Raw genomic sequence first — 20,425 nt, 5'->3', positions numbered from 1 at the left:
GCAGATCAATTTCTTCCAATCAATAGAGATGACAGTTATTTTGTTAGTATTCCGAATTTCTGATGCGAAACATAAAACACTTATGGTGTGGTAATTGTTTTGGTTTTGCTAATCTATGTACGTTGTTAAATAATATTATTACGAACGCTTGGAAGCTCTATTACACACACTTACCTATACATATATAAAGGTATAACGGAATAAATCTATGCTCATGTATTTGATGTCTTGTTCTCATAGCCCTAATGGAAATTGTCATTGAGTAGGTGAAGTCCAGAATTTTAAAATTATGCAATAAAATTGAAAGAACATTTTCAATAGAAGAAGCGAGTAGTTCAAAGGAAAGCCGAACCTGTTCCCTTCTGCCTGCTAAAATTGCATTGTATTGCTTTCGAGTTTGCGAAATCTATTAAATTCGATCTCGAAAAAACAGAAATATTTGGAAAGTTGCATCCGAGCTTTTGTAACGAATTTTTACTCGGTGAGCATTCGATTGAAACGACCATTCACAAACTACATATGTTGGAACACACGTTTAGAGCTACATACATATGTACATACGTTTGTCGTCCGGGTTTTTGACAAAACATTGGCCCGAGTCATTTTATCAAGTTTAATTATCTTTGTAAATAGAAATTTGGCAAAGAAAGTTCGAGATCTTCGCAAAGATTTTTGTTAAGACCTTGAAGCATCGGTAAAATAATTTAATCGAGTAACTTTTAAGGAGATTTAATGTTGATGTGATGAAGTTTGCCATGAACACTGGATATTAATATCAGGAAAAATAAAATAAAATATCAAAAATTTAGTTTTTCGCATTAACCGAAAAATGTCTTGGCCTTCAAGGTGATCAAAAACCAGACAATTATTTCGTAGAATTTTTGCAAAATAACTAAATTCTTTCAATTTCGAGGAGGAATTTTTTGGGACACGAGTTTGCAACTGAAAATGGAAGCTGAGCGATTGAGTTTTCCCCTTAAAAAAAAAAAAACATTTTCCAGTTTTCAAAAGGGCTATCTTTTAATTAATAGTCGATGCAATCGCGTCAATTTTTTTAAAACTTCTTCCGCTCTGCAATTTGCTGTTTCGATTTTTCCATTCAAGCGATATAAATTATGGAAAAAAAGGGTGCTCAGTCATCCGAAGCAACTTCACACAGGCATATCGGGGTCCGATGCATTTTGCAACCCACACACAGCTGCAAAAACAAACGCATCTTATCATCAGTCATACCGCGAAAACAAAATCCCAAAAACTACAACGAAACATTGAAAAAGTTAAAAAAAAAAAACAACAAAAAACCACCGTTTATTTTGGGGCGAACGGCCGCGAAGTGCATCGGAAAGCGGCGAGCGACCGTCCGTTGTTCGCTCGGCAACGTCCCGTATTTCAGTTGTTTGCCGTTCGCCATTTACGACAAACGTTCCTAACGCAACAGCGGTGACGTTCGCTTGATTCGTAATTTTGAGCGACGCGGGAACTTTTAAAGTTTTACAAGTGTGCGAAAGTTTTCTTAAAGTGTTCAATTTTGGGAGTTTCAGTGTACTTTGTGTCAAAAAAGTGGATTTAAGAAGTAGAGTGGTATAAGACACCGCGATGGAGTTGGTGTTCAACGGCCGCATGCTTCTGGTAGCAGCGATGGGATTCTTCTTTATTCAAGGTAGGTAAGTCGGTTGTGGTCAGTGAACGGTGGCGAAGATGCGACTTGTTCTGGGAAATTTCGTTTCTATAATATCTTGGACATGTTTTTTTGCCTAATTTCAGTAATCATGATTGCTTTCTTTGAGAGTATGTGATTGAAACTTCTGGGTACTTAAATCTGAGCTCTAGTCAGTGGGTCAGCGGCTGAAAAATATTTAAAGTGAAGTTTTGCTCAAAACAGAGTACAACGTCCCCATAATTTTCCATGAGATATCATGTTGGCTAATGATGTTATCTGGTGGACAATATTCTCATATTTTTTTAGATAAGATTATCAGTGATTGTGTTTTTGCAGATAGGAGGTTCCTCGCTTTCATTATATAACGAACATTATCCTTGTCCAAATGTGTATATAGAACCGAAACGGGATTAATTTAAACCCTTCGTAGATTAGTTCATGAGAAAAAAATTGTTCTCAAAATTAAATAACATTGTGGCAACGATAAGCGCACATACTTAACCGCTGACATACACATACTCGACCACATATTTACTTACCTGTGTGTTTACTCGTTCATTTAATAATAGACTTAAAGTTTTATGTTTCTCCAGTTTTATCCAATTTAAAGCCCTTAGCGTCACCTTTATTAATCTAAAGCTTATTTAAGGGAAGTTCAATGGGCGCATGGAAGAGAAACCCTTTAAACGCCAACACGGTCGGACCTTCATCAATTGCCTTACTAAAGATATCATATGCCCTTACATTGAAACTTTAAACTGAGGTTAAAACTTTTTAGAAGGAATTACGTGTAGGTAGCAATTTTCCATACTAAAAGAAAGGCACCAAGAGCTGAAAGCGAGGTGGTCACAACATCGAGAAAGAGGGAGTGATAGAGAGAGAGAGAGAGAGATAGAGGGGGGAGGGGCAAGCGAAAAATGAATATAAGCAAAAACAAACAAACAAACAAACAAATAAATAAATAAACACATTCAATTGCATGCTTCGCACCTCGCTTTTCTCAAAATATTTTAAATACAAAATATTGTTCAATTTGAAAGGTTTACTCACCCCATTTTAATATGGTAAACGAGATGTATGAATAATTCGAACTGGGGAAGAATCAATTCGCATAATCCAGAACAATTTGTGAGATAATTTAGAGAAAATCAGAGAGAATTTATATTGTGTTTATAGAAACAGGCCATTTCGTTATCAGGCTCCTCTTTCTGGACAGGTGTATTTTCTACATAGTATTAAAGGCTTAACCAAAAACTGGTATTGGCACGTCAGCAAAGCATGAAAAAAGAAAAGGAAAAAACGACACGAAAACAAGACAAAATTGATAATGATTGTTTTGAGAATTATAGAATATCGCATCATATATCAGTAACTTGTAGAAAAATCAAGAATATCGATGGAAAACTATGTATTTTTTTTCAAACCCTGATTAAATGAGTAGCATACTTTAACGGAGATTTCTCAAGGTACGTTGCAAAGCTTCAATTTGCCTTTCAATGGTGAATGAGAATGCAGCAGGAAGGCAGGATAAGAAAATCTGGGAAATCAAATAAATCCCAATGTTTCCAAGAAACGCTTAAAGATATTAAAGGCGAGATTACAGATTTTTGAATAAAACTGATGAAAATCCTGAAAATGGGAAGTATAAAATTTTTGTTCAGAGCAGTATATGAAGGAAATGTAGGTGAGAAAGTTTCAATTTATTGTACTTAGCTGAAGTCAAGGTCATACTAATTTTAACCACAGTGATTTGAACCATCGTTTTTTTAATACTTTTTTTCCTGATCAGAAACATAGATACTTTTCAGTACTTTGACCACGTGTTCAAAATGGGCTACTTTATTGCTATGAGGTCTGTGTATAATTATGATGAATTTATTCTTCATGTAAGCTCTAAGCCATAAAGAAATTAAAAATAATTAAAATATCCTTGATTCGATTAAGGCCGGATATTGAGGCGTAAAGGCCGTTGCGACAATGATACTGTTTCTTATCAAAACTTAACGCGATACGTGTTGAGTTTTGGACCCGCACCTGTGCCTTTATGGAGGCTTTCAGAAAATATTATTCTCTTCTCAAAACCAGCAAAGTAGGGTCAATAAAGTTCTCGTAAAGCATCTGTTATTTTCTAAAAAAAAGCATCTCAGAAGGTCTTTTCAACCATTAGCTGTTACTGATAAGAGGAAGTTACTTTGACCCAAGGCTATATTTAAGGTATCTAATCCTAAGCTGACCTAGTAATGCGACTAATAACCGAATCATTGCATCAGACACTGTGTTAGTCGAGGTATTAGTTTAATCCAAATGTAATGAGCCCTATTGATTATGGTCGTTTGTTATGATTATGCAATTTAAAGCATTAGGTATAATTTAACAGTTGATAAGATCATAATGTGCTTTAGATTATACGTAAATCCGCCTCTATTTACTCTCTAAAAATTTCATGAAAATTGGACTTTTTCCCAGATATGCCCTTGTGATGTTAAAAAAAACTGTCCTGTTGTTTAGGAAAGGGATAGGCGTGGTTGTTGTAGTTCCATGGATACAGGGCGCAACTTGAATATGTATGTTAAAATGCATACCATTTTCCCGTTATTTATTCGTCGAAAAGAAAAGGCAACAGGAAATGCTATTTTGTGCAACTTGTGTGATATTGCGGGACCTCGCTTCGCTCATCCCGCAGAACTCCACTTGTTAGGTAAAACTGGGCATTTCCTAGTGGGTCGCATAAAAGAGCTATGAACACAATGATTTTAATTTTTTGTTTTAACCCCAATATGAAACAATGGGTCTAGAGCTAAATAGTCATATATATCGATACTTACAAGGCACATGATTATATTTTATTATATGGTGCATGATATACAGGGTGAGTCGGGAGGATCGTGCCAAACTTCAGGAGCGTGTTGTACATGAAAAATAAATGTAAAAAAACTCAAATGTTGTTATCCGATTTTCGTTTGTTTACAAGTTATAGCGTAAATAAAATTGTTTAACTAGGATTCTATTTACCATAAACGTACCTTTTCTGGACGTTGGATTGGTCGTGGTGGCCCTATTAGTTGGCCTCCAAGGTCTCCAGACCTCACACCACTAGACTATTTTTTGTGGGGTTGGTTTAAAACTGAAGTGTACAGAGTAAAAGTGGACACTCAAGATGCACTAATTCAACGCATTAGAAATGCTGCAGCTGCCATTAAAGAAAGACATGAAACAATCAGGAGCGCAACGAATGCTCTTCATAGACGAAGCCGAAAATGTTGAGAAGTTAATGGCAATATTTTTGAACATTTACTATGATATCCAAATGTTAATTTATGAAATTTATAATTTTTTTAAATTTTATGTTTTAATTTTATTTACGCTATAACTTGTAAACAAACGAAAATCGGATAACAACATTTGAGTTTTTTTACATTTATTTTTCATGTACAACACGCTCCTGAAGTTTGGCACGATCCTCCCGACTCACCCTGTATATATAAATTTCAGCAGAACCCAGAAATTAGTAGGAAGCCCAACTCTTGTTAGTTTTAGTCTTAATTATGTGTATTGGTTATTGAACTAACTGAGCTTTGGCTTTTTTGTAGGGAGAGGGAAAATATTAAGTTAACTTCTTGAGCCATATTTCCGGAAATTGTCCAGAGAATCGTTTCCATGGCACTTACTCAACTTAAAGAGACAAAATAACAATAAAATTATTCATTATGCTTGATACTTTTTATTCTTTTATTTGTGCTGTGGGTCTCTTAGCCGTATATGCTCGTATGTAAATGTGGCCTTGTTTGGACCACTTAAATCCAATCATCCTTTTCCTATATTTTCACGGAAACAATCTATTTGTATCGTTAGCTGTCGATCGAAAATCTGACTTTTAGACAAGTAGCTTACGTAGGCCTACTATACCTGCTCATTCTACTAAAGTTTTCAGAAGGTCGAGAAGGTTTAAAATTGCCCAACGTTCGAGCCAGCAAAAGTGCCATAAAAGTTCTTGAACCGACTGGCTGTACCGACATATTGTGAAACATCCACGCTATGGGAAAGGTTATTATTATAATTATTGCACATATTGCAAAAAAGCCGAGTTTGTTATTTTTGCAGTAAACGATTATTAATCGGGTCACAAATCTTCGAATTCAACGGGGGCTGACATGAAAATTCGGAGAGGAAATATTTAGTGTTCAAGTTAGAGCATACAAAAACCTCTCTTTACTCTTCACAGAATCATGTCACGAGAGGCGTTAATAGATAAATAACTAAACTGTGTGAATAACCAAATTTACAAAATAGCACGAGTCGTGCGTGAATCATCATCATGACCTAAACGGAATTGCACTTTTACTCGTTTGTGTGGGAATCAGCAATTAACCTCGAAAATATAACTGTTGTGTGGTGGGCTGTTTAGATTATGGGTTTTATCTCGTTCACCTGTTGAATTCGGAATATTTTCAGACGTGAATAGCACGGAAAACTTAAACCTGGAAAGAGAATTTATTGGCACAAAATGACGATGCAGTCGAAAATTACCATAATTATTGGAAAAGTTGCTCCTTGAGAAAACAAGCAACACCGGAAATAGGGCAGATATTTGGACGGATTGTTTATTCTTATATCGAAAAGATAAACTGTTTTGATCGAAATGCAGTCTGAGATTAAGAGGCTGAAGTATCAGGTTTACTTTACTGCACTTCAGTTTATTTCATGATTTATTTTAAACGATTCATGTTGTTGTTTCTGAGTACAAACTGAGAACGAAATAATGGCGAAAACCTCGGGTCGTCAAGCTCTAAATTATCTATCCTTCCCAAATATAACAATATGAACTCATTATTTTCTATAAAAAAAAACAAAAACTGCAAAATAAGCATAAAATTTGGAAGTTACGAGACCTTTCCATGCACAAAAGAGATAATGGCTGTGCCTGAAAATACCATTAAATAATAATTCAGTATCTAATTCACTTTCATTATAGTTCCTGCGGGCTCATCAACAGAGAATCCCGTCAAAACACCTTAAATTTATTAGCAGAACCCGCAGAAGATCGAATTTTTAGGTATTGTAATTCCTCTTAGGTGCTCTCTACAAACTTAGTTCAGACCTTTTACTGCCTTCCTCCAATTATTGAAGCACTTTTACGTGTCCAATCCTTAATTATGATCATTTCTTCATTAATCTTTTCATAATTCGAATACTCCCTTACAAATCGAAACGTCCATACAAGCTGACCGGTACCTATTTGTAGTTTCCCGTCCCTACCTGCGGTATTTCGTCGAAACAGGTGGTACCCGATGGTACCCGACCCAAACATTACCATTAGCCTCTTGAAACAGGTTTATAAGTACTTGGGGCCCTTTTTGTCCAATCTTAAGGGTTCAGGTGCAAGACCCTGTTCCAGGTAGATGGGGAAGCCTTATTTTTATTTAAATTCCCACTTGACGGTTCTACTAGGAAGTTGAATTTATTGATCTTAATGTTCTTCGGAAATGCTTAAGGGAAAATATGAGAAAACGTCACGTATATATATTGCAAGAATGTCGTATTAAGTCGACAAAGATTTGGCAAATTAAGGAAATAAAAAGCGGGATATGAGGAGAATTTTGACACTTTGTAAGCACAATTGAGAGGGGATTTCTGCCTTGACAGCCACGTCTGAAGAATGACTTATTACGCCTTCGAGTTCACCCGAGCTGAAACTCGGTTTAAATTTGGTTTGAGCCCCGTCTATAGAACCTCGTTCAAATGAAATATGTGTATATACCATCAATACATGCAAGTTGAAATATTACAAATTACGTAACACAGGTACCGTTTATTAATAATTAAGCCTGTACCAGGTGCCGAGAACTACTAATGCATATATGTTTAATAAGTAGGTAATTGTGTCTAAGAGTTGCTTTAGTTTCTATAGAGGTTTCTACAGTTACATTTTGAGAATATTTTACGCGATTCTTTTGTCATTAAAACCACATAAACAAAACCGTTTTCGTTGTAATATTTAACGGCCAATTACCAGTTTGTTCTATATTTACAGAGAAATAATAAGTTTTATTGTTGTTAAAATTTCTCATATATGAAAGCAGTACTGATAGTACAATACGTGTTTGTTGGATTGGTTAAACAATAATATCAAAAGCAAACAGCTTTCCCTGGCTGATATTTTTTTACCAATGAACAAATCATACACCATAAAGAATTTGATTATAGGAAAGGCTATTGCTTAAGCCCTGATTACATCTCGAATGACTCAATGATCGACTCAGTAAATATTTTGTCCCACTTTTTATGGATTTCAGTTATGCCACATCTCGCGAGACTTCAATGAATAACTGCTGTATATTATTTGAAGTGTCTTGAACTTCAAAATCTTTAGTCGAATGATTTTTTTTAATTTTCAAAGTTCTCACTTGAGAGCAGTGGGTGATTTAGATCTCGGTGAACTTTATTTAAGGTGACCAAATCGTAGATAGGATTCACGGTAGATAGGACAATGTTATGGACCATAAATAAATTATAACAACCCATCCTCGGAAACATCCACTCTCCCTTCATTAAGGTGAAATTTTCCTAAGAAATTCCACCAACAATATCAGAAAACTTCTCAGTCATTAATTAATCCCAACTTATCCATTCACTTCTACTCATTATGAAATATGCCCTAGAGCAGGCTTATGAGGGAAACTCTCATTAAAAACGAAAAAGAACAACCGATGGATGCCCTAACAGAACTGCTTTCTGAAGATCAAGGGAAGGCACTCCCACGATCATTCAAACCCTTCTAAAACCATTGACAAGTGAGATGTATACAGAGGAGCACTATCGAACTACAAAGAAAAAAAGAGGGGTGCCAAAAGGGAAAAGGTTTTGCGAGGACATTAAAATCTAATTGGCTAAAGATTACAATCCATAAAACTTTATCCACAGAGTCGGGACAGGATAGCCTGGAGAGTGGAACCTCATATCAAAATCTCTAGAAGTGCAAGAGTTGTTATCAGTGCACCTCGGTGCCTGGCTAAATCTAACGAAAGTTATCCCATTAGGTAGCGATCAAATTAAGGGTTCCAATAGATACACCTATTTGCAATTTGGGTTCTGTTCCCAAACTAAATCTTTATCTTTTATATCGCGTTCATTAAGTTCGACATCAGTTTCATAACTGTCGACATTGTCCATTGAATTTGAATTGCGCAAAAACTGTATATCTTCATTACATCCTCATTGCCAACGCTCTTATCGTGGGAAATGAATTCCTTGCACACGCAATTTGCATATCTCTTAATTTTCCGGTGAAAAAATTGCGATATATTCATTTGCTATAGTGAATGCGGTGCACTGGGGAAGTAGTGTTATTGCATTATCAAATCCGTATGCACGATACTTGGCGTGTGTGAAGTTATTTGAAAGTCAGCCCCACGATGCGATAATGGCACTGTTGAAAACACCTTTTCCTCGCAAAATAAACTCACACCTCGTCAATTTCCCCAAAACCTCAACCCCATCAATTTCGCCTTTTTCACGGGGATGTTTTAACTTTAACCCTCTGATGAAATATGCATACGTATCGTCGCCATATGCAAAAAAGAATTTGCGCAGCTCAGCCCAATTTCCCCGTTATGGAAATTTGGCCCATATTTTTTATGGCCTACACGAGACTTTCCTTCCATAATTTAGCGTCTGCTTAAATAATAACCAACGGAATCAGACTCCTTGGTTATAGCTTAATAGCCCTAAGGTCCGGCAACTTCAACTCCGGCCAAGACAATGGTCTCACGGGAAAGGAAGTTTGTGTTAGTTTCAGAGTGTTTGCAAAAAGCTTCATTTGTTTGGTGAAATGATAAGGGTCCAGAGTTAAGAGCATTTTGCTGCGTAAGCTGTTTGTTTTGAATCAGTGGCTTTAGACGGACGCCACTGGAGCTTATTGCGCAAACCTTTGAACAGCCATGTTGGTGATTCAGCTTAATAAAATGGTGTCAGGCCGTAGTTGGCTTTTCGTTTAATTTGCATTGTGCGTGAAGCAGGAACTGGCATATGAGCATATTTAATTTAACCACATTTAATTTCTCTGCACGTTACTGCTATTTGATTCGGCAGTATCTCTGGATATTTCCAAGATCAGTCGAAAGACACGTCTATGTGTTTCAGCATTTTATACAGCCCACATATTCATCAGGTACCATCGCAGTGCTTCCCCCCCCCTCTATCTCCCCCTCCCTCTATACCACCCCCCCCCTTCTCTAACCCCCTTCCATCAAAAGTTACAAAAATTTCCATTTTGAATAAGTGGTCTTTCTAAAATTAAACCAATTATTATCCAAAATTATTCGATCACGACTCACAACCTGAAATGGAAACAAAACGAGCCTCGTTAATTTGTGTTGAATCGTATCTTTGTTCAAGATAAGGGGTTTGCTTGGATAAATATTGCGTTCACTTGAATGAAGGCCGTTATTTTGTCCCAATGCAAAAATTTATTGTCTCTATCATGTTAATCTCATGACTTTTCACGCTATTGATGTAAGAACAAAATATTTTAATCTGAGTCTCACACCGGCAAGAGAAATTGGAACTTTTCATCGATAGCTTCACTTTTCTGATAAGAACAGAATTTTCGATTCGATCAAAATCCTGCCCCTCGCATCCGAGAAAATCTCATTTAAGAGAAACGGCCTTTAGATTCTAAACGATTATTTTTAAGTATTTTTCTTTTTTCGAAAATCGTGTCACGTGGTCCTGCCTTGGAATAGAATGGAAGCATATTTACCAGTCCACTTTAACAATGTTATAATGAAACATTTCTAGTCGGGCCCTGCCGAAGAATTATCATTCTGGCCAACATTTACAAACCACAATTTCCAAATAGCGAATGTACTTACGCGCACAAAGTTAACAACATTCATTACAGACGAGCAACCAACAGAACACCGGGGAAAGTTAAAAAACAATAAATAAATCACAATTTGCATAAAAGATAATTATTTATTCATGGTGTTGTGAAATGTTGTTTAGATTGCGATAGGGTAAAAAGTTCGTTTTTAAGATCCTTCTAGGATATTTTTGGCTTCTACCTCAAATTTGAGGTCAAATCGGAACTATAAGAGCAAAAAACTTAAGTTGGAAAAAATTTAAAGGAATTCAAGTGCCAGTGCAATGCCGTTTTAAAAACGATTTAAAGTTTTTTGCGATACATATTTAATCAATTTGACACAGCAGATTTTAAAGCAACTGAGTCCCACTCGTTATACAAAATCATCCATTTCCGGACTGTGATTGAACAAGCAGCTGTTCTCTCAGTTTCAATAGATACCGGTTGGACCAATCATAAATCACTAATCCAGTTACTAGTCTTATACAACAATTTGTGCCAGATTCACTATATTTTCTTGCATTTCCTCTCGTCCTCTTATTTTTTGCTGAACCTTCTCTAGTCACATACAAACTCCTTATATTTTAATATCAACCTGTTTATCGCACACAACTAATTAACACACGGATGATGTGTTTTTTTTTCCATCATTTGATTACAGTTATGTTTTCTGTATTTGTCGGGTAAATAATTGGTGTACTGGTTGCCGCTGAATGCTAATTTCGCCCAACGGAACCCACGATTGCAGAGCGAGGATGAACAATGGGTTGGCGACCTTTTTTCAGACCTACCATAAAATTACTCCGCCATGGCGACAGCTATAAAATAAAACCAAATAAAGAGAGCTTAAACAGGTATGAAATCCCACTAATTAACCAACAGATAGTTAAGAATAGCATGAAATTCAGCTTTAAATTACTACTTCGTACAGTCGAAATTTCCTGGTGGCCACCATTGTGCATGTGACTGTGCAGCTTCGGGTTTTTTCAATAATTTGTATTGATACATTGTTTTGGTTGAATTGTGTTAACAATTTAATATTTTCACGCGATTTCACTCAGGATTTTCTGAAGGGAAAGCGTATTTTGTACGAGTAAAAAAGTCGCATTGGGGCCCTTTTTTAACTTTTATTCTTGTATCGGAGGTCCAAATTCTTCACTGTGTACATCGCTCATATTTTCCAACCAATTTAATATTGTAGATATTAAATTGGTTGGAGTGTATTGCAGATTTTTGATGACCTTTCGATTGTGCCATACAGGGCAGGCTTCAGAGTTCATACTTCTCGCTCTCGCTGTATCATTCCTTTCAGAGAATTTGTTAATCACCTTTTGAATAACGTTCCTAAGATCGGAATTCTTAGATTAGATGTCTCATTCTCGTCGTTGCGTAATATAATTGTCATTGAGGGGGTTTTTCAACAATTCTCCATTCCTGCATTTGCAAATCGCCCGAAAAACTTCCCATTTCGCTTTCGGCAGTCGTCTGCCCCGTTAAACTAAAACGGAGCGAAACTTTGTTGGATACTGTCTCGAGGGTCGGAAAAGGGCCATTTTTGCAACGTGGGCCTTAAGTAAGACTTAAAAACCAACTGGACACAAAATATCGTCTTGATAGTCGCTTGGCTTACGTCATTCTGAAATAAAGTGGCTATTTATGGTAAATATTAATTGACCATCAGAGTTTTTATGACATATTAGTGACGATAATTCTAATTAAGAATCTAAACATTTTGAAAACTTATGTGGATTTGTGTGAATTTATAATATTTACGGTCGTTATTTTTGCGCGGTCTCAAGGTGATTACGTCATGGATCGGTTGAAGAAGGATTAAAAGTATCCATGCTCGGTGTTTCTGCAATTTGCTTCCGTCCTAAATTTTTGCACAATTTTTTATACATACATTTTAATTATTTATTATGTAATATGTTCACAGTTTGCCACATGTTGTTGCCGAAAACATTATTATAGATAAAAAAAAAGTGTTATTGCACACTAAACAGTGAACGATGAAAAATACGGCGCAATTTTAACACTTTCAATAAAGCGTCTTTTGCCGCCGTTTTTAATCCGAATATCCACGTGTGATACATCATTGTAAGGGAAAGTTTATGACTTCGGAATGTGTAAAAATCTCTTCCGGTCAAGCTGGACGTTACGTGTAAAAATTCAAAATTTCATCTAAAAAATTGCGTAAAAATGTTGGGGGCGGGGCACTTCGCTGAAGCGCCCCATTTACTACTAGGAAAATGTCATTTGCTTTGAAAAATTATGAGGAAATGTCGAAGACTATCCGTTATCTTACATAATCTTATCACTTCCGTTGTTTTATTTAAATCGGTATTTATTCCGAATTACTGCAGTTGCGATTAGTAAAATTCCACTGGAATTTTCTAGTGGCGAAACAATGACTTTTCCGCGCGTTCACCTTATAAACAATCACACGAATTTATTGTTGTCTGTTTTCTGTAGATGGTTTTCCGAACTTTCGAAAGGATGGGAAATTTCGAATTTTGAACGTTGAATGCGAATTGTTCAGTTTGAATCGGTTGCGTAACCTTCCCAGGGTGTCTCTCTTCAAAGCAGGTATCTAATCTGTGCATTGAAGTTGAAAATTTCTCCAGATTTAATCTTTTATTGTTAATTTGAGAATGCTTAAGTTATAATTTAATCAGTGTACTAATGAAATGAGAACCCAAGTATAAGTGCAAACTGCTGTAAGTTAGAATATAAAGAATGACGTTAAAGTAAATGAATTGCGATAGTACTCGAATCGTCCCAGTGTAAGCATGGAGTAGGTCAAGGTAACAGGTTTGGGACAGTGAAAGGAACTTTTCTCCATATAAAAAAGGTCAACGTTTCGACGACATATTTGGTCTTCCTCAGCGCAAAAATTATACTAAAAATGTAAAATTCAGTGATAAAATGCTATCAAACACTATTACCAACATAAAGAATCATTACTTAGGCCCGTTTAAATTTGCCAACATTCCTTTACGAAACATGCCATTACTCAAACCTTTACAGAAACGAAACCAGAAGAAAATATCTCACCAATTATATCGCACAAAACCTAATACCCCTCACCTATTCGCTCCCAAGGAATTTCGTGTCAATTACCAACTTCATTTTATCTATTACCGTAAGATAGTTTGAACTGTGAATTTCTAATAAGAAATATCGTTTGTTAGGCGAATCGAATAGGTGAAAAATGTAAGGTTTTTGTCAGGTACAAAATAATAGTTTTTGAGATTTTTCTTCTCGTTCCCTTTATTTAAACGTAATTAGACGAACCTAACGAAACAGGCGTTTACTGGAAAAATTCAAATATATAGATATTTCTTGAACGATCAGCCTTTTCGACAGTTCGTATTCACTCATATTACCCATGAAACTTCACACTCGACTTCGGGCTCGAGGAATCAAGACTTGGATCTCTCATCACTTTAATTAACATAGCATCTGCATGATGTGTACATTTTCAAACTTCCGGTTATGTTTACCTGACACTCTTTCATTTAATTTAACCCCCAACGATAAAAATGCTGAACTTTAATTAAATTAATGCGCACTTTTCCTCCTGTTATGTTAATTTGAATATTCACTGTTTAACTGGGGCAAATATTCTTGTTGCTTTAGATCGAGGTTAGATTGTGCCATGAAAATGGGCAGTTTGTATAACAGAATAAATAATATGCATGATATTTACGGGAGAAATGACCCCGGGTTTTCGAAATTCGTTGACCAAAAAAATTCACCGGTAAATGCGGCCTCTGGTACCCGACAATACTGTGGTGTAACATTACCACCTACTAGAAAAACATGACAAATGCATGATATTAAATGTAGACTGGCATGAAAAGTTAATCTTGTTCATTCAATAAATTTTCCCGTCGACTGGCGATTAACACGTTTGTTTAATGCATTCAAAATAGATGATTAATCATCCACTTTAACGCTCAACTTTTCAATTGTTTTACTGTATTGCGCGATTTTATTATAGGCAACCAAGTAAACAAAATTAACAAATATTCGGTTTTTGTCACCTGTTCCACGCTATGGTTCTGTTACTGTCAGCGGGTCTGAATTTGCTCTTTATATCCTTATTCGGTGCGTTTGCGTTATAATAAATTTTTTCGAAAAATGTTGACTCGCTCAATTGTATCGTTTTTCAAGTATATGAATTTCGCAGAATCCCCTTAGGAACAGCAACAAATAGGGCAAGAGAAATAAAAGCATTCGAAGACTTTACTAACCCAAAATCGTTCCATTCAATTCTTCGGGCGGGGCATTCTTTTAATCTGTTTACTAAAATTTCAACCTACACTGCATTCTTATATATTGACTCACGACTATTAATCATCGTTTTCTTCGATAACGTATAAGCCTGTGGTAATTATTCAACGTGCGTGAATTACTCACAGATCTGAGTATGGAGCTGGGATGGACATGAAGAATATCAAATAAACGAACGGCCGAAAGAATGAATAGAAGAGCGGCTTTTGGTAACGGACAACCCTCTACCATTTTCTCGGTTAACTTGTATTACCTTGCAGAATTCATAATTTTCAAACAGCATTTTTTGAAACATAGAACCTCTGACTCAATTGAAATGTATTGACATTAAATGGCAGAGAAGAACTGTCTTCAAATTATAATCGTTTTTAATCGTTGCGTGACCAACGGCAACATTGCACGGAACCACTCTGCCCGGCAGGCAGTCCACAAACCTGAAATATTACCGTCTATTTAAGGCACTGAGTCAATAAAATACCACATCTCATAAATTGATACACCTACGTACGTGTCTGGGTACCAATGGCACCGTCGAAAAGTATGCCCATAGTCTTCTCCGCCAGGCGAACGCTATGGCAACCTTGTAACCGGTTCTCGAGTTCTTCGTGCCGGCTGGTCAGGTGTGAGTACTTCTTGTCCGTCTTCATAGCGGTGTCTGGGGTTCCATTCTTGATTATGGCTTCTAAAATAAACGCATGGGGTTTGCAGTGGTAAACAACATGTGGTAAACACGAAAGCGTGTCCCCGATCTGGAAACTTTAGAGTCCATGAAATTTATATGATTTCCAACCTGAGAAACTGGAAAACTTCCTCCGCAAACCCGAAATTTATGGCTTCGTTCTAAAAGGTTTATTTCTGGAAAAATATTGTTTTCTGGGCTTCGCAATAATGGCAGCCCTGAATTAGTTATAAGATGTCCGAGATCCTTATATGCCTTTCGAAAATTTATTCCTTGCAACATTGATAGGGTTGTAAAAAGTTTCTCCACCCCACCCTCCACATGAATTTACGGGTCTTCTGCCTTCAAGAATTTATTCCCGAACTTTAGTATATTGGACTGAAAGATCTCCAGATTTAACACCGCGCGACTTTTGCTTGCTTCGGGTTAAATCGCGATTTCGCAGCATACTACCGGCTATTGGTCAAGGAACACAATGCAACCTTTTATTGTTCTACAGAGCAAAAAAGTGTTGCTAATTGTTGCAATTTTAACTTATTGTAGAAAATTTACATTTACAAGTTAGGTAACCTCGGTGTTACGTTCCTCGATCTGTGTGCTTGTTTTCGGTTTGCACTCGCTAGTGCGTACGTTAGGCAATTTAGGCGTGAAGATCGAATGATTCTGATAATTGCTAATTGGGAGATTTTCACAATGTGTTGAAAAGGTCTTAGGGTTAAACACGAAGGGTTGAGAGCATTGTTGCACCCTCGGAATTAAGACCACAAACTGACGGCGTGTTAATTAGTTACAGCACGCCATATTTGTGTGATGTTGGGGGAATGTGATTGGTACGCGAATTAAACCACTTTTGTAGTTAAATCAATTGTTGCTTACTGAAAGGGGGGGGGGTCCTCTTGGGGATGGTTCATTATTCTGCTTAATCTTAAAAAAATTGAAGAATAATAAAAGTTTGTAATTTCCTAGATATCAGAGTTAGACCGAGTAATGCTCGTAGGTGTAGGTAAGTTAAAGGGGTACTCAAGTTTGGCTATAATTAGATAGACTTCGTGCCTTATGTCGGAAGGTGCAATTTATCTTGTCTGCAGTGTTTAAATTCCGCATTCCTTGTTGTTGGTGTTGTACAAATAGACGATGAGGGGATCGGCTTTGCGTTGATGGCAAGCAACAATGATGCGACTTTTATTTTAATTAACGATTTGCTTAAAATAAAAATCGGTTCGAGTACTATTTCTCAATATGTTTTTGAGAAAAATTCTTTAGTTATCAAACTTTCGTCTAGGATCTTCAGGTGAGATTATACACCTGAGATAAACATCCGCTGTTCCATTTAGAGCACACTGCAGTTGATTTACCCATAGAGGCCTCTAATGCCTAGTGCTCATTCTGAGTAATCCCTAAAGATAAACGAGGGCTGACTTCAATCCTTTTTAAAGGGAGTTTTCGACGCCTCTCTGCCTAACTAGTTTATTTCATGGGATATTAACTATGTTGTTGAGCAATATGAAGCTACTAACAATATAAAAACTATCGCTCAGAAGGAACAATTCCTTATTGCATTTATTGTTGTCGAAGCCACCGGTATTTTATCTTTTAAAATCGCATGGACTCCTGTGGTAACCTCTTCGTGGTGTCTGCTGAGGCCTATTCAAATATGTCTCTATTCCTGAGTTGAGCAAAAAACGACCGTAGAACTATATGGTTGAGATAACTGACTTATGAATAGCCAGGACCCTGTAGTTACTATTACTACTCTTGTTCATATCACAGGGTCATAACGGAAAATCCACCTGGACATTATGAAAGAGTTAATGTGAATTTATAAATTCTGCAGTTCGCCCGCTGTTGCTACGGATATTCAAGCAGAATAAATAGCATATAATGTCGTAGTGTTCAATAAAATAGAGGCATCAGCAGGGACAACGAACGCGAATAGCAGAGTTTATAAATCCAGCTTTACGGCAAGTTCCAACGAATCGTTTTCCGTCGCACAAATTCGTGTCTGCTTAAGGTGTCTGCCAATATGCCCTTTTCAACCCGTTATTTATGCCTGCAAAACATTGCTGCTCTGACCCCCTGGAAGAAAATTCTATCATATACCAGGTTCACGGCATCATACGTCAGTACACGGGACGAAGCTCACTAGTCCAAGAGCAGGTCACGACAAGAAACAATTTCTTAATTTACAGGGTTGTTCATTAGTGTGTCAAAACGCGATATCTCAGTAAATGGGAGTTGTAGGAGGAAATATTTCATATTGTAGTTTTTGGTGGTTGAGAGGTATGTGTTTTAAAATTATTTTCAATTGTACAGGGTTCGTCATGAAAGTGTAGTAGCATCAAGTTATGTTTTTTTTTTAAATGGAACCTCCAAATTTTTTTGCCATTATCGGATTTATCGTCATTTTTTAAGGGCAGCTTGTGTAAGAGGCCTTATTTCAAAAATTTACCGTTTCCGAATTCATCGGGAAAATTCAGTTTAGGGACAGGATAATGTTAACAAACGCAGATTTTTGCATTCGGAACACGATGTCATCGAGAAAACTGGGACGTTCCATTTAAAATAAGCAAGATATTGGGGTTTGAAGTCATGCAACTTCGGAGGGCTATTTCGGGGGTTACGGAAATGGTTTTTTTAAATTAAAAGACATCAAAACGTAGCTTATTAGGTCCTCATGGAGCCCCATGAGACCGATTCCGACATTCGCGGCGGTTAGGCAGGTTGGTACAGCACCGATTTCCGTGAGACCTTGCTGCTATCGAAATTTTCGAATTTCCCCGAATAACTCGGAAACGGTGAATTCTTAAACCTAAGGCCCTTCACATAAGTCGACCTTAAAATTTGACGATAAATCTGAAAATGGTAAAAAAATTGGGGGATTCCGTTCAAAAAAACATAACTTGGTAGTACCACGCGGGTGCTAACCAAAATGATTGATACGAAACGTTTCCCTCTAAAACTTATGCTTACTGAGATATCGCACTTTAACGCGATGATGAGCACCCCTCTACACTTTGTTACAAAGGTTATCGGGTATTTGAGCCTCATAATGATATGATTTGGAAGTTGCGGAAAAGTATTTTCTTTGTGTCTGGGACTGTTTTTACGGCAGGAACAGCCTGAAAAAAAAGTCATAAGGCAGGAGGTAGGTAGGAGGCAGAGGTATGTGTTGCGAGGACTAAAGAGCGAACCATCAACTTGAAGAATGCACCAGTTTCCCTCAGTTTTAGTAAAATTAACGTTCCTTTACTGTAAATTTCAGGAATTCCATAAAGCGGACCATCAGACATCTGTCTTGGCACTCATCGTTTTATTAACCATGTATGGACTGCTATAAAATATGGCAATATTTTCCATTGCGACATGAAACTATTGCGGTAAACTTCTAATGAATTTTCCAGTGCAACTTAAATGATTTAAACCTCCCTTTGGTAACATCGGGTCTTTTAGTTGGAGGCACAAAGTGGTTGGCTTAAATTGAACGGTGCACTTTTCAACATCCCGCCGGAGCCTTGAGTCCGAACTTTTATTAAAATCGTTTTTTGAGGCAGAAATCTAATTTAACTTTCAAAGTTAGTTCCGGCTATTTTCCTCCATCTTGGACCGGGCGCAAGAGGGGTGTCAGTCACTCTGATGATTTCGATTTAACTCAGATTATTGTGCGACAGCTCTAAAAACTTAATTGAATGCTGTAATTGTTGGAATAGTAGAAAAAAGGCTCCGATTTTATAGCCGTCAATCGATAAAATAATTAAGTTTAACGGTCCCCCTAACAGCAGGACCTGTTTAAGATGGGCAATTAAATCTGCGGCACTAAAGGAGTCTTTTGTTTGAATTCTCTGTAATTTGTAACTGGACTTCTTTCGGATGATACAGACATTGAGAATTGGAAAAATTTACGACTTGTGCATTAACGCTTTATTTGTTAATGTCTTCGAGTCGGCCCTCGTTGGTAAACTTTTAATACGGATAGTCATTTAAGCGTTATTGTGCCGGAAAACTCTCGTAGGTTGCGTAAATCACACCGAAAGTCAAAAACTGGGTAATAAACTAAATTAAGGTGTAAAAGTGTGCGATAAAATGCGCCATCGTCCTCACTTCGCTCTGTAGATAAGGCCTTGCTGAAACTGTCCCACATGGGCCGTAAAAAGTTTCCAACAACAATGGCGGAATTTAAATTCATGGTTTGTCTCCGAGGAGTTACATCGCAACTCGCAAGGGCATTTGACCAAATAATGTGTACTCGCCTGATTTCGCGATTTTTACAGGCACTTGTACACTTGTAAAAGTAAAATTTGCAGCGTAATATTTCATCATTAGCATGGCGGAGCAATAAATTTTAAACTTGTCAACTCATTTCGAATTTTATTTAGAGGAAAATTTGCAGATCCCGTGAAACGTTGTAAATTGGGAAATAAGTGGGTCTCGTCTGTCTACCGAAAACACGACTAACTTTCGCAAACTTTGCTTAACGTTTAACTCCGGCGGAAGTTTTGCGTTCCCTGGCAAAAAAAAATGATTTGTTTATCAGCCGGAATTTTTGAAAATTGCTTAAATTGAGTTAGCAACCGTCATCAGAAGTTCGTGATAATTCCCTCAAGCTGACTGCAAATTTATTTATGGCGCCTAAGCAGTTCTCACTGTATCCTGCATACAAATAAAAGCTCGATCGTTTCCTTGTTTCTTCGGAGCTTTCACAAATTTTGCCGTACTCTCCAAATATACATTAAAACTGAAAAAAAAGCAAAAACGCCTAATGGCCTGTGGATTTTAGGCTTCGTTTTTTGGTGAATCTTGGACGAAGTCTCACCTAGTTTGCTTCGTTGCCTGTTATGTATGAACGTTTTTTTTTTGGCAAAACCAAGCTTGAAAACTTGAATCCAACAATTTTGAACATAAATTTTCTTGTTCTAGGTGAGGTAGCACACAA

At 36.9% G+C, this 20,425-nt stretch overlaps 1 protein-coding gene across 6 annotated transcripts in view; it reads left to right on the top strand.

Annotated features, from left to right (window-relative positions):
* The first annotated feature begins 1,375 nt into the window (after nt 1–1,375).
* Nucleotides 1,376–20,425, top strand: part of Fas3 (fasciclin 3) — a 156,410-nt gene continuing 137,360 nt past the window's right edge. For 3 of the 6 annotated variants that reach the window (XM_066288629.1, XM_066288628.1, XM_066288634.1), the window contains exon 1: nt 1,376–1,660. In XM_066288629.1, the coding sequence (XP_066144726.1) occupies nt 1,597–1,660 (64 nt within the window). In that variant the 5' untranslated portion in view covers nt 1,376–1,596. The remainder of the gene's footprint in view (nt 1,661–20,425) is intronic. The other 3 variants (XM_066288630.1, XM_066288632.1, XM_066288633.1) reach the window with 2 other exon arrangements.

The sequence above is a fragment of the Euwallacea fornicatus genome, chromosome 12 (genome assembly GCF_040115645.1).
Source record: "Euwallacea fornicatus isolate EFF26 chromosome 12, ASM4011564v1, whole genome shotgun sequence".
NCBI classification, from domain to species: domain Eukaryota; kingdom Metazoa; phylum Arthropoda; class Insecta; order Coleoptera; family Curculionidae; genus Euwallacea; species Euwallacea fornicatus.
The sequence above is the reverse complement of the archived record's forward strand: the minus strand, read 5'-3'. Positions and strand labels throughout refer to the sequence as shown.